This window comes from Sceloporus occidentalis, unplaced genomic scaffold, assembly GCF_023333645.1.
Source record: "Sceloporus occidentalis isolate IW3139 unplaced genomic scaffold, rSceOcc1.0.p SCAF_5, whole genome shotgun sequence".
Taxonomy (NCBI): domain Eukaryota; kingdom Metazoa; phylum Chordata; class Lepidosauria; order Squamata; family Phrynosomatidae; genus Sceloporus; species Sceloporus occidentalis.
In genome coordinates, this window is record NW_028316985.1 from 70,796,376 (window position 1) to 70,811,701 (window position 15,326).

Consider the following 15,326-nt stretch of genomic DNA (forward strand, 5'->3'; position numbering starts at 1 on the left):
ATGCTCTTTGTTTTTAAGAAAGACATGTTGACATGACAGGCAGTCTTATTTGTGTCTCCCATACATAATGGATATTTTTCTGGTGTCTCTAAAGCTAGAACTTTTAAGCGTTTTATGGACAAGATGTAGACTCTACAATTTACTAAAGGGAATAAACTTTTTCAATTCTAGTTTTCAGATTAAGCAGTTCAAATGATGAATCAAAATGTACCACTTCTAATCTTTTTAAAAAAATGTACTGCAGAAATTAGATGCACCGTTTTTCAATTTGATCAATTCCCTAAATATGACTTGCGACTGAGCCCTTCTGACAATAAACTAAATCATGGGCAAAATGGAGCCTGTATTCTGGCAGCCATATAATGCATATCTAGGCGTGATCTTGGGCAAGTCACATGCTCTAGCCTCAGAGGAAGGCAATGGCAAACTTTCTCTGAACTAATCTTGCCAAGAAAACCCCATGATAGCTTTGCCTTAGGGTCTCCGAAGGCACACAACAACAACAAAGGGCATTTGTTATGGGGCAAATGTGTTCTAGGCATTAGCTGATTAAGAGTGCTGTCCTACTCCTAGTCCAGAGAAAAGGGTGGCCTATAGTTTGAATATGGCCTCCAATTCTATTTTTGAGACCTCAGGAGACCTCAAGTGCCTCCATGTTTTTTGCAAAAACAAACAAACAAACAAACAAACAAACAAACAAAAACAGCCACATCCTCCAAGCACCCATCCTTTCACACCTATCTTTAAACAGCTAGTAGTTTGTCCATACCCCCCTTGGAGATTTTAAATATTTTGGGCCTTTCTTTAACCAGAAAGTAAACCTGTTAGGTTCAAGACAGCCAGGGAAGCCAGAAATATTTTGAAATCCCCCCATGGCTCCAAGGGGGCCGCAAGGGGTCTTTTGAATGAAAACATTTTTTTAAAGTAAAAAAAATCAGGGTTTTGATAACTGGCTGACCATTCAAGATACCATAAAAAGTCAGTGAATAACCCCAAACGCCTGACGGTTGCTTACCTCTCTCATAGATTCTCAGACATACTTGCATGAGAGCAGGACATTCCCTCTTTCTATTAACCATATGAAATGGATAAGGAAGCAGAGGAGTTTATCAGACAAGGGAAATTGGAAGTATAATCCAATGGCAATCTGAATGCAATCATGGGGTTTAACATTATTGCGTGATAGACCACCACACGCAATTTCAGACAATGGGAAGTCAGTCCGAATGCAATCATGGGATTTCACGTTATTGCGTGATAGACTACCACAGGCAATTTCAGGCAACGACAAGCTATTTTCAGGCAATGGGAAGTCAATTCAAACGCAATTCAAATTCACGTAAATTTGCTGAACTAGAGAATTCACGTGAATGCGTTCTGGCCCCACTTTCTTTTCATTAGAAATTAAGAGAAATTCCTCCCGTGTGATAAACTCCAGAGAGATAGTGACTAATGCATGGACCAACCCAGGGGATGGAAACTGTTGAGGGTGCAATGATAATTTCCCCCTCTGCACCCCTCATCAGTTATGAGTAGCCAAAAACACAACAAGAAGTAAAGCAGAAGTTTGGTGTCAGCTTTCAGTCAATCCAGCCAGTTTTCTTGGGGGTTGTGGGTGGGCTGGGAGTATTTTCACATTTTCATCTACGTCAATGGCTTTTGACTAATTTGAACAATTGTTATCTAAATGTTAGCTTACAGTTGTAAACCACTTAGACACTGCTTAGGCAGTATGAAGCGGTATATAAATGAAGCTTGTTTGTTTTGTTTTGTTTTAGAGTGATGTTGAGATTTAGGGATCTGTTGGAGGTGCATGTGACCATCATAGGAGTTTGCTCACTCTTTCACTAGTCAGTGAGTTTCATGGCTGAATAGATTCCCTCAATTAAGTTCAATAATTTACTTACATCACTAGGTCTAAGGCAGTGGTCCCCAAACTTTTTGGGGCAAATGCCCCTTTTCCTCTAAGGCCCAAAACAGACAGGCCAAATAGAGCAGCTTCCAGACATTCTCATATGTGAATTCAGCAGTGTCCCAGGCCTGCTCTTTCCTCTTGCCCATGCCACACATACAACAAAAAGAAGGCCATTTTTTCAGTTGCTGTTCCCAGGGTGACTGGATACAAAGAGAGCAATACCTAAGCAGTTGATGCTTAGGATCATCAACTGAGCACCTGGCAGAGCATTGACAGACAAGCCTCTTGCCTGTGTCAGCCTTATGGCAAACATCGGCACAGGCAGGAAGCTTCTTGGTCACTTCTTGGTGCCACCACCAAGAAGGCTATTCCCTACATCGCTCCCTCTAATCTTTTGAATATATTGGAAAGGCTGTAAAGTTTTAAAAGACAGTGAAGTCATCAGCTTTTTGGCTATAGAAACACTGTACATTTTATGACCAAAATACACTTGGAAGTTACGGGACATCCTTTTCTTTAATGCACCAAAGCCAGAATGTTTACTGTGATAGCTAAAGTAGCCTTATTACACCATGTTGTTCATAAGCCACATTTTAGTAAAGAATTTCTACCAAAAACACTGGTGAACTGTGTAAGGCATTATTGTCTGTGATATAATTCATGTTTTGAAATCAGGAACAATAATTCCTTAAAATTTTCTCCAGCAGTAACAGATTTAAGTGTGGTATCTCAATATCCAGATGTACCTGCAACTTTCCCATATGGGAATTGTATAGTAAACATCCAACAGATGTCTTTTTTGGGAGGGGAGGGGGAACTTGATTGTAAATTCTGTTCCATGTGTTCTAAATGTTTTGCAGCTCTTCATATCCCCAGATTTAAGATTAAGTTTTTAAAATAAATTAAAGTGAAGCAACATGCTTACATACCAAGCTGGTGATATCCTCTAATACAGATGGAAAATCATTTTTGTCTTGCTAGCAAATAACATTTTCATGTGCTTTTACAAGCATGGTACTTGATGTACTGATTTCTGAAGGCACGTTGTTTATGTTGTGTCATAACATTGTTTTAGCAGAACACTTTTAATTTATAAAAATGTGTTCCTTGGAGGTATTACTTTAAAAATTCAGGCAATATATACTGCAATACGTAGAGTGGAAATGGCAAGGTAAACATATTTCTTGACTGATATAATTTAGTAGCCGTATCCAGTGCTTTTCCTATTTAGTTTCAAGTTTCAGAGGTCTGTCTGGTTTTTGTTCCTCTAGTTAAGAAGAGTATCTTAAGGTTTTTTTGTTTTTTTAAAAATCTGGCTCTGAACCAACAGACCAGTCTGAAAGCATATATGGAAAAATTGTAACTTTTCTTCTTTGAGCAAGCCTAGATTAAATCTGATCAGATTGAAATTTTTGAACCCCTCGCTTTTTGAGGTTCCACGTTATAGCTTTTATATAAACTTTTCTTAGTGTTGAGGAAACTAATATTCCCATATAAGTTCAATTTCATGGGTGGCTGGGACCTTTGCTTTCTGATGGCTCAATGTACACAAACTTTATTTCATGCACAAAATTGTTAATAATACAGTGTGCCCTCATCTTATGCGGGGGATCTGTTCTGGAACCCCTCCCCCCCTGCGTAAGCCAAATTCTGCACATGTTCAAGCCCCATTGGAATGAATGGGGCTTGTGCCTGCGGCAGCGTGGCAGCACATGAGCCATGGGCGCACGCCCCATTCATTCGAATGGGACGCACCGCCCCTTGCGCCCTGTGACTCTACACAAGTTTGAGCGTATGCTCAAATCTATATATAGTGCACCTGTGTATGACACGAGTGCACTGTATTATGTATAAAATTACCTTCAGACTGTATGTACAAAGTGTATATGTTTATTTCATAGAGTCATAGAATCATAGGATTAGAAGAGACCACAAGGGCCATCCAGTCCAACCCCCTGCCATGCAGGAACTCAAAAGCAAAGCATCCCCGACAGTTGGCCGTCCAGCCTCTTTTTAAAAACCTCCAAAGAAGGAGACTCCACCACTCTTCGAGAGAGTATGTTCCACTTGAACCACTGATGGGATGAAGAATAATCTGATGGCCACGGATCTTACATTATCACTGCTAAATGATACAAGTTCAATTGCTAGCATCATCAGTATAAAGGTTCAAGTAGGTAGTGATGTGAAACTTGAAATCTTTAAGATCTGCCAGCAGTCAGAGTGGATAGTACGGGTTTGTACAGACAAATGATCTTGACCAAGAATAAAGCATCTTCCTATGTTCCTTAAAAAAGAAGATTGCATTTTTAAAATCTAATCCATGGAAGTGTCTATGATCCTGAGGCAAATCTATTGCAGGGTTTTCTTGACAAAATTTGTTCAAAGGGGGGTTTGGCCTCTTACCTTCCTCTGAGGCTGAGAGAATGTGACCAGTAGGTTTCTATTGCTGAGTAGGGATTTAAATCCTGGTCTCCCAGTGTCCTAATCCAACACTCAAATCAACTTGTGAACAAGTCTACATAGGGTCCACCAAATGCAGTGTTCAAACACGAATCAAGGAACATGAGAGACACTGCAGACTAGGTCAGTCAGAAAAATCAGCAGTAGCAGAACATGTTTTAAACCACTCTGGGCATAAAATGCTATTTGAAAACACTGAAATTCTGCACCATGTCAACAGCTATCAGGTAAGAATGCACAGGGAAGCCATTGAAATCCACAAACACCAAGACAACTTCAACAGGAAAGAAGAAACCCTTAAAGTTAGCGATTTGGCTACCAGTCCTGAAAAACACTAACATCAAGACCCAGAAAAATGCAAATGAAAACCACCCAGGGTCGGGGTTTTCCCAGCATACAATGATCACTAATTAAATAGACACTAATCCTCTTTGCATACCCTCCCACCCTGAGGCCTTGCCATTCTACAACAGAACAATATACAGATTTACATGAAAGTCACTCTTCCCTACACAGGGTCACACTATAGACATACACACACACATCACTCTCTTCCATGCCAGCATTCTCTGAAGATGCCAGCCACAGATGCTGGTGAAACATCAGGAACAAACTCTTCTAGAGCATAGCCTGAAAAACTCACAAAAAAACTATGGATGCCAGCCATGAAAGCCTTCAACTTCACATTGGATACCCAAAGTCAATTTTTCTGAACAACCACTTGGATGCGTGGGTGTATTGTACACATCTAGGGATTCAAAGGGGAGTATAAATTCCATTGGCACTCTTGGCACACCAGTGCTATACAGCTGCTAAGGAAGAAGCAGAACTGGACATTTTAGGATGAACAAAAGTGACTGCACAATGGTAATGGGTCACAAACTGAACATGTATCTACAAAGCAACTGCTTTGCAAAACAACACAGCTGCCATTCTGAGTTGCAGCTACTCAAGACACTCTTACTCATTTTACTTATTGTCTTACATGTCTTGTTTTTATCTGACTTTATTTGACAAGGCTGCAGTCTGTTTTGGCTAAAATCTTTTAGGAAGGACATAGATAGACTAGAAAAGATTCAGAGGAGATAAACAGAGATGATAAAAAGAATATAAAATGCAGAACATACCAGGAAATGCTAAGAGCACTAACATGGTCAGCCTGCAGGAAAACAATACTTAAAAGGGATCACGTGCCTTCAAGTTGCCTGTCGACTAATAGTAATCACATTAATTTCATAGAGTTTTCCTAATCATCCTTTAAGCTGCCATAAATATGGAAACAATTATTCACCTTTACCATTAAAGACAGAAAAAGATAAGCCGTACAATTCAGTGTTGAGGAAGACTTATATAAATCTACTGACATTGAGCTTTCAGTGTATAAAAAAGAGCTGGGATATGTGAAAAAAGTTTCCTAGTGAAATTGCTCTCTTCACTGAAGATATCTGATAAAAGTCTCATTATATTGGTCCAGAATGCATGCTGCACTGCAGAAATAATGCAGTTTGACATCACTAACTATCATGATTTGGTGCTATGGAGTTCTGGGATGCATAGTTTTATGAGATATTTAGCCTTCTCTGTCAAACAGCTCTGGTGCCCCACAAAACTACAAATCCCAGCACTGAGCCATGACAGTTAAAACAGCATCAAATTGCATTAGTTCTGCAGTTCAGATGCAGCCTTTGTTTTCCACTTCCTGCTCTTCAAATAATTTTTCAAGTTACTTTTTTGACATGGCAGCATCACCCTAAGAAGATTTTACTACATGAGCTTTGTGAATATTTTGTGGTAGTTTGCTATCACTCAGTGCATTTTGCTAGTAGCTACTGTCTGTCAGAGGAACATGTTTACATTCCCACCCCTTTATCACATTGAAACAAACACAATAAAACACCTTCTTTGTGATTGCACTTTTTCTGGATTCTAGCATTTCACACTCAGGACAGAATTCCTACACACATACCTGTACATATGTAAAAATAGCATGTGACTTTTGGTGGCAGTCAGGTATGTATCTAACAGACTTTAAAAATACAAGTTTTGCTTAACATTAGTTATTTCGTTTAACACAAATACAAATTATAACACAGCAGAAAAAAGGAATCAAAATAGTTCCAAGGAAAGATGCCAGCAGGTTCTCTGAACATCTGGTTGCCATTTTCACTTATTATTCAAGGATTTTACCTTTTTAAGGAGCTAAAAGATTGGGGGGGGGGGGACCTTAAATAAGACACTGGGTATTTTGTTCTTTCATTGCTGGGAGAGGGTTAAAGGAAACATCATGAATAGAGAGGTCACAAGAAGCTCAGCTTTTATAAATAAGAAAGTCTGAGAAATTTAAAGGGAATTTAACTCATGTTCCAGTCATGTAAACAATCCAACAGAGTGAAGGTTAAATAAACATGACTGGGGACCCAACTGATGCTAATGCAAGCACAAATGTTCTTGTGTCATTAATAAATCCATCTTTAATAACCACTAGGGAAACATATTAATACTAAAGTTAGACATGAAAAAAGGATTGTAAAGTTAAAAACAGAAAATGAGCCCTACTATATTTTTCTCTTAAACTCCACATGGAAACAGAAGCAACATAGTTCAAGGAATGTTAGCTTTTTAATTCAAAGGCTATATTACATGCATTAGTTTTATTCTGGGAAACAAAACAGAAATTTCAATAGCATCTTTCAGTCCTGTTTTTGTTTTCACAACAAGAAATCTACCGAAAGACTATATATACCTCTCTAATTGCAATGACTTTTTAAGAAAGTTTAGCCTGGCATATTCAGTGTAGATTTTTGAGATTAATTGACAATGAAAACTTTATGAAGCTTATTATTTTAGAAATACAGAATATCATTCTTTTAAAAAGGGGTGGGCGGGAGAGCATAACCCAGTGCTGATTGAGATCATAAGGCAAGCAAATGGTACCATGTGAATCAGTGAGATTGTTGGAATTATATCAAGAATGCCTGTAGCATGTAGAATGTATTTATGCGTACAAAATTTAAAAGGGTATAAACATTAAAAGCAGCAGCATCTGATAATGACAACTTCAGTAAAAATGAAATTAAATATTAGATGTTCAACCCATCTGCTAAGAATAGACCATCACCACCCTTGTGAGCTGGTTTTGGAATCTGGAGATGTGTTGAAACCCTGGGGCACTTCCTAGCATAAATAGACTCTAGTTGATCCTGGAATTACATGATAAGCTAGCAATAACATTGTTGGAATAACTCCTGGACCCAGCACACAATAGCAGATTACAACTTTGTGGTGAGAAGTAGAACCTCAAGCTGGAGACATGGGAGCCCTTTCACATACAGTGCTCCCTCGGGTTACGAATTTAATTCGTTCCGCGGCGCCGTTCGTAACCCGATACATTTCGCAACCCGAAAAGCCCCGAAAAGCCGCTGGAAAGCCGCTAGCGGCTAGCGGCGGCTTTTGAATTTCGCGCCGAAACGCGCCGAAAAAATGTTCGTAAGCCGAAAAAATCTTCGCAACCCGGAACAGTTTTTTTAAATCTAAGATTTTCGTACCCCGGAAATTTCGTAACGCGGTGCGTTCGTATCCCGGGGTACCACTGTAGTCTGTTACCAAATAAATTTTGTAGGGTGGGACGGGTGCTCCTGGCCACATTTCAGTGGATTGGCCTTATAAAGAGAAGAGAAGACAAACTGATGATACCAAGTAAATAAATGATTTTTTTTTTTTTTTTGGCACAGCTTGGAAGGACAGATGTACCACAGTTTTAAAAAGTAAATATGTTCCTGAACATTAATTCTTTAACAGAAAATTTGGTGCCAGAGGTAGAAATAACATGGAAAGAACAGGGATAGGTTCCTATAAAACAAAAATGGATGAGAAGTTAAGCACGTTTCACCAAAGATTTTATTCAAAACAGTATGTATTCACGAAGTGATACAACTAGCTCAGGTAAGCCTGACATTAGCAGACACAAACATTTGGAGCCTTCTACAATACTGCTTGAAAGCGTCTTCCAAAATGCATTGAGAGAATTTTCCCTCTCTTTCCCCAGTCTCTGATTTTGTTATGGTTTGCATTTAGGAGGCAATGCTTTTTTAATAATAATAATAATAATAATAATAATAATAATAATAATAATAATTTTATTTGTATTTTCCCGCCTCTCCCTGCAGATCGATGTATGCTTAATAAGAGATTCTAGGGGCAGCTGCTGTTACTTTGTCTGTTGTAGGACACACAACTGGAGTAGAACTGGTTGAGACGTATCCCATTCTTTCACAGTTCATGTTTACTGCAGACATGCTGCTGCAACCAGGCAAATAAAATCTGCTGTCATAAATAGAAGCAGTACTTTATCATTACAATAATGAAATTTTAATAGTTCTACCCCTCACCTAGTTACCCAAAAACTGTCTGGTCCTTCTGCCTTTAACTTGTTATCTGTACATCAAACAGTAATTGTGGCTTGGTTGAAAAGTTGGCAACCCTACCTCTATGACTCCATGACAACACCTGTCACAGAGCTTTGAGGTTTTCCTGAACATCTCTCAAATACACACTTCAAGGAAGCAGTTTGTAATTTCATTGCCAGAGACTAAAATATGCAAGATTGTTTGTATTTGTTCTTTTGCCCAGTGTTTATGATGTCACAGGTTTTGTTTCCTTTTGAAATACCCAGTCTTATTTGCAAGCCTGTCTGTCTCTGCCTTGCTGCCCTCCACTTGCCGAATAGTATCTCCCACTCCAAAAGTTCTTCAGATAAAAGAATGTTTGTCTTTCTACTCCTACTAATTCTTCATCCATCTGTATTTTTGTCCATCTCAGGCATTCCAACTGATCCACTGAGAGGGCAGTATTCAGAAGAATCTGCTATCTTACTGTCATCTGCCATCTCGATTTAAAAAACAAAAACCAATTCTTAGCCCTGTATCAATGAGACATAACTTGTGTGCTGCTTAGTTTGTAGAAGATGTGGTCAGGATATGGACAATAACAACAAGGTCTTATAGGGTGATACAAAGAACCTGATCTCTAGGTTCTCCAAACACCCCACCATATTTACCGTACTTTCCCAACTGGAAAACCAGCAGGACAGGACAGGAGTGATTCCCTCTGTGTACAATTCACCATCCAGCAAGATAGTGAGGGGCACATGAAGGGACTTCTCTGTGTTAATCTCTGCATAGATAATGTAGAAATCATTGGCCGGAAGAGGGAGTGACAAGTGACATCAGGGGAGAGACTGTATAGTAGTTCTACCTCTGATATCATCAGGCTTTCTGTATTGGTGTGTCGTGCTGCGGAACCAGCACTTCTCATCACTTATAAACACAGCAATGCCTTATTCAGGAAGGAAAGGAGTGTGGCTGAATGGACATGGATATCTCTCAGTGGACCAAGCAAGGCATTGTATTTGGAGCCCAAGGAAGGCTGCCTATTCTAACTTGAAGCCACTCTGAATGTACAAGAATACTATGTGTTGATAGGTAGGAACACCATGTCTTGTCAAGACATTTGTCCCCGCTTCAAGTACTCCAGGGAGAAAAGGCATTACTCAGATAGTTTGATAATGAATAAACACTTCAAGAGGAGGCTTTGTGGACAGACTTTATATTCCTCCTAAGCTTACCCCCCTCCCTCTGTATTAAAGCATAAGAGATGAACAGGAGCTATATAAACATATTCTTATACTGATATCCTTTCTGCCTTGTCTTCATGAGAATCACATACAAGGGTTGTCTTGTGGGGACTTTTCAGATGCTGGTGGTCGGGTTTATCTTTAATGACAGAAAAAAATTAATCTCCTCCACACCATAGAAATACAACAGTTTGACCACTTTAACTTCTGTGATTCAATGCCATGGAATTCTGGGATTTGTAGTTTTGTGAGAATTAGCCTTACCTGTCAGAGCCATTAGGTGCCACAATAAACTACAGTTCCCAGAATTCCATAGTATTGAGCCATGGCAGTTAAAGTGGTATCAAACTGCTTTATTTTTGAAGTGTGACAACAGCCTTTGAGTTATCACATCTTTCTTTTCAGCTAGATTTAGCATATTTACCCTAATTGGGCTTTCTAAGCTATTTAGAAGCCTGATTTTTTTTAACTTTATGCATGAATCCTAGTGGTTCACATTTTTTAAATTAAGTTGTCAGTGTAATTATAGTATGGTGAAGAAAAGTAGGACACACCATGCCTACTTTATCCATAAACAAGTTATCTTTGGTTTCTTTTCTACAGAATTAGTACATACTCATTTTATGGCACCTTAACATATAACTGATAAACACACAAAGGTGTTTCCCTAAACCAAAAGGTCAAATTGGTAAAACAAAAAAGTTTAGGGAAAAGTGGTAGTAGAACAAAGTATAAAAAGGCTTTATTAACCAATGTAGTGGCAAAATAATAATGTATGAGATCAGCTTTGCCAACAGGCATAAAATGCTGGAAACTAGAAGTCTCAGGTGACATACAAATGTACAAATACAGATAAAACCATACACGTTTCGACAATTGTCTTCCTCAGTGGAAAAAATACAATGCACTATAGTAAAAGTGCACTATAATCCATTGGAGTATCCAGGGCACTGATTCCTTTATATAATTTTCTTCATACCTATACTGGATGACTCCAAGCTAATAATGATGATATAACAGATTATATTTTTTCCACTGAGGAAGACAATTGTCAAAACGTGTATGGTTTTATCTGTATTTGTACATTTGTATGTCACCTGGGACTCTTAGTTTCCAGCATTTTATGCCTATTGGCAAAACTGATCTCTTACATTATTATTTTGCCATTACATTGGTTAATAAAGCCTTTTTATACTTTGTTCTACTACCACTTTTCCCTAAACTTTTTTGTTTTACCACTTTAACATATAACACTGAAAGTATGCCGCTCCAGAAAGTATCTCTATTTCTTAGGACAGTGTGACTGTTCAAACCATCCTTGCTCAAATATATACATGTTCATGCTCATGCTCAACTTGGAGCCCTCCTACTTTGAAACAGGTACAGCGCCACCTTCAGACAGGAGCTCCTGTCACAGTACAGAATTACTGCAGTTTCACACCATTTTAACTATCATGGCTCCATCCTATGGAATCCTTGGATTTGTCATTTGTTGTGGCACCACAGCTCTCTGGCAAATAAAGCTAAATATCTTATAAAACTGAATTCTGTAGCACTGAGTCATGTTAAAGCCATGTCGAACTGTATTGATTCTACAGTGTAGATGCAGCCAGGGCCTTTCATAAAGTGAAGGTTACAACCCACCAGGGATGTCAGAAACGTCCAACATAGGTAATTCTGAATTTGGGTTTCAAATGTTCACCATCCGCTAGCTCTATGAGCATTTGGGCCAAATGTATGCAATAATATAAGCTTCAGTAGTAACAACATTGTTATGCTCAGTGTTTTGTAACTTGAAAAAGGTATGTTGATGTGGAGAGGAGAAGGGATCCCTGGGAAGTAGCTTCTTCTCCTTCTCAATTTCTTGCGCAGCCTGTCAGGATCCAGCAGGAAGATTCCCAGGTCATATATACTAAAGATCAATGTGGAGGTGGCCTTGCAGAATTGTATATGTTTGTATATGTGGATGTGTATAGATCGGGAGAAGGGAAGGAAGGATGTAATGACATACTATGACTTGTTTCACAAGAAGGAGAAGGTCTTTTTGAGTTCAAACAATGCACAATACTGTATAATCTAGATTCCTCCAGTTAAATCTGGGTGTTTTTTTTTTTTTTTGTAAATTTAAGGGTAATAGGAAAGAGAGATCTGATGCTATAACTGGGATTTTTGAGTGTATGGCCAAGATCTTCCATCAGGAAACATAGCTATGGCCTGTTACAGACAGCCAAAATAAAGCTGCTTTGAGTCACTTTGGAGGTATGCTGTTTAAATGATACATGCATCCTAAGAGTCCAGAAGCCGCACCAAAGCCATGTTCCAGTCCTAAGGACTGGAGTGCAGCTTTGGTGCAGCTTCCAGACTCTTAGGATGCATGCATCATTGAAACACCATACCTCCAAAGTGACTCAGAGCAGCTTTATTTTGGCTGTCTGTATAGGGCCTATGCAATCTACCTATGACAGTCTTCTGTCCAACATCCTCCCAAACCCACCTTTTTTCAGTGGCAATCCCCTAAACCTGGTCATTTCCTAGTCAGTGGAGAATAGAAGAACAGCAAATATTTGTCCATTTATTTTTTTTCTGTAGCTGGAAAAACAGCAGCAGGCATCTGCAAAGACCTCTGGGGGTCATCCAGGAATTCTTGAAGATAATATCATTGCTGTGCAGCTAGCTGTAAGAAAATAGTTGATTCCCTGTCTGCTGCCTTCCCATAGTCCATCAGATGGCATATGGCCAGTTTGGGGGGCTGCAATTGAGAAAATGTGGGTTGAAGGGACAATTATGGTCATTACATGGTTGATATTACATTTTAGTCTCCAAAGTGACCAGAAAAAGTGAATTCACCATCACAATGTCAGCATATATCTTTCACTTTCAATAAAAACACAACATTTTTAATGGGATGATTACAGAGTACAAGCAATACCACTACGCATCATTTACTAATAGCATTTAATTCCAAACAATAAAGACCTCAAGAAGTGTCATTTGTACTATTTTATTTTATTTTAGGTTTACTGCAGTATTTTCTCAGTCATCATGGGTCTTTCTCATTGTGCCTCTCTTTCATTCTTTTAAAAATAGAATTAAGCTCCTGGGATCTTTTGATTTGCCTGTCTTCCCGAAAAGCTGACCATGAAAATTGCTTAAATATAGTGGAATCGCATCGGCCAATGTTATTGCAGAAGGTATGGTTCCAAAGTACTGTCCTTGTCATTTGTCCACCTTCAAGAAATTACTTTTAAACACACAAGGGTGTTTTTTTTTTCATTTCATAGTTTATTTAATTACCAAGCAGTCTATCAAATGGTAGTTCTGGCATCTTCATTTTAATTCTAATAGCTATCCAACCTCCACTGGAATTTGCTCATAATTAGAGCCAATGCTTTGCATGAACAAAGTGTCAAGTGCAATCCCTAGACTCTTCACTTAAAAGATTTGGAGTAGCAGGGTTGGGAGCAGTGTGTGTATATAGGAAAAACATACATCCACCTGAGATCTTGGAGAGCAACTCTCAGGAATAGACAACATGGACATAGGAAGACCACTGGCAGGTAAATTACCATGGTTGCAGACTGATCACACTGGTTCCTGGTTCAATCCCAGCATGTCTATCAAGGGAGATATTTTAAAAGCTAAACTGCAGTGTCGATGGTCAGAAGATGGAAAGAGAGTAAGGAACAAAAAATTAGGATAGAACATTTTTGACAAAGAAAAAAACCTCCTTTGATTGGAGATAAGATTAATTTTTGGCTGCTTGAGGAGATGCTGATAGATGGGATGATCCCTATCTGGACCTTGCTCATCCCTGAGCTAACGGATGTTAAGGTGAGAAAGATCTCTAAGCCTGTTAGTCTTAGTCAAACTACGTGGCACATAGTTGAAATCCTTTTTCAAAAAATTCTAAACACATGGGGCCCCAAATGCAAACTGGGCCTACCACATGCAGGAAGCTTAAACATTCCTCCCATCTCATTATTTAAATGTCCCCCCTTTGTTCTTTTAAGAAAAAGAGAAGGGAAAGGCTCAGTTGGAGTCCCCACCCATTTTATAACCCCCATCTGGGAAAAGGGACAAATTGCTAGATTGAAAACAGATGGGTGAAAAGTTTCAGTCTTCTCCCACCCAAGTGCATTGATTTCAGTTCAAATTGGGGCCATATATCATTTTTCAAGAGTAAAAAAAAGGAAATATGTATCTAATATGTGATTAGTTTAGCATGTAGCTTGACACTGAGATTTCAGCATGCAGAGTGGGATCCTTAAAATTACTTTGTGATGCCATAATGATGTGCTTTGCTGTTACATAATCTGGATTTTTATAGTTTACCTCCCCCACCAATGGAATTCAGCTCTCATACATTGTTGGAAAATATAGGATTCCATTGAAAGTAAACAAATGTCTCATTGAGAGAGGAACGCTAGGAAACAAAGGAAAACAAAACGAGGAACATATGCAGAGCCTTTTAAAAGTATGGGGCACCCATTTAACTGGGTGTCAGTGGGTATCACAACTTTTCTTGTCAGAGCAGGCTTGACTTTAACATTTTTTTAAAAAAAAATATTACACTTCAACAAATATCTAGCATAAATATTTCTTCTGGGCAAATGCACAACTATGTCCAGTGTCCACACAGAGCAAACTAAGAGCCTGTAGAGTATTCGAGTAAATAGTGAGTGAACTGTTAATTTAAGAACCCTACCCAATGCCAACAAGGTGGTGGTTTTTTCCCTCTTCTGTGCACATGGTGTGCTGGATCAGGGTCATGGCAACCCATGCCGAGGCCCCAATCCAGCCTTTCTAGGACACAAAAAGCAGCTCCTTTTTGCGTCCTGAAAAGAGCGTGATAGCATGGCTTGAAGGTGCTCCTTTGGCACTGCATTATGCAGACACAGCACCAGAGGAGTGCCATGATGCCATGTGGTGCATGGCGTCATGGCATCCTGGGGGCAGAGCTTGGCCATGTGTCATGTAGACGCTACACCCCAACTCCACCCCAGGCCAGCCCAAACTGCTGGTCTGCACAGGGCCTTAGTGAGTTTTACATTATCTGCCTGCTTAATATTTGCAATAGCATCTGATCTGGTATACTGTGTGTGGGGAGAGGGCTGTGCATCTAAAAGACTCATAATTTGCTTTTGTTTTTTAAGAGCAAAATTAAGATTGTTTGGAGACTTCCTCATAGATTTCATTGATGCAGGGCAGATGGTGCTCTGGGTTTTATTTCAGACTCTCGAGGAACCATCCACAGAGCTTGACCTCTGTTGAATACAGGATCAGTGCTTTGGACAGCTCCTATAAAATCTAAAATAA

General features: G+C 39.2%; 1 protein-coding gene across 1 annotated transcript in view; it reads left to right on the forward strand.

The window, feature by feature from the left end:
- CPED1 (cadherin like and PC-esterase domain containing 1) overlaps nucleotides 1–15,326 on the forward strand; it is a 127,094-nt gene that overhangs the window by 26,147 nt on the left and 85,621 nt on the right. Inside the window, exon 4 of the mRNA XM_089524359.1 lies at nucleotides 13,098–13,201. Coding sequence (XP_089380485.1) covers nucleotides 13,098–13,201 — 104 coding nt within the window. The remainder of the gene's footprint in view (nucleotides 1–13,097; nucleotides 13,202–15,326) is intronic.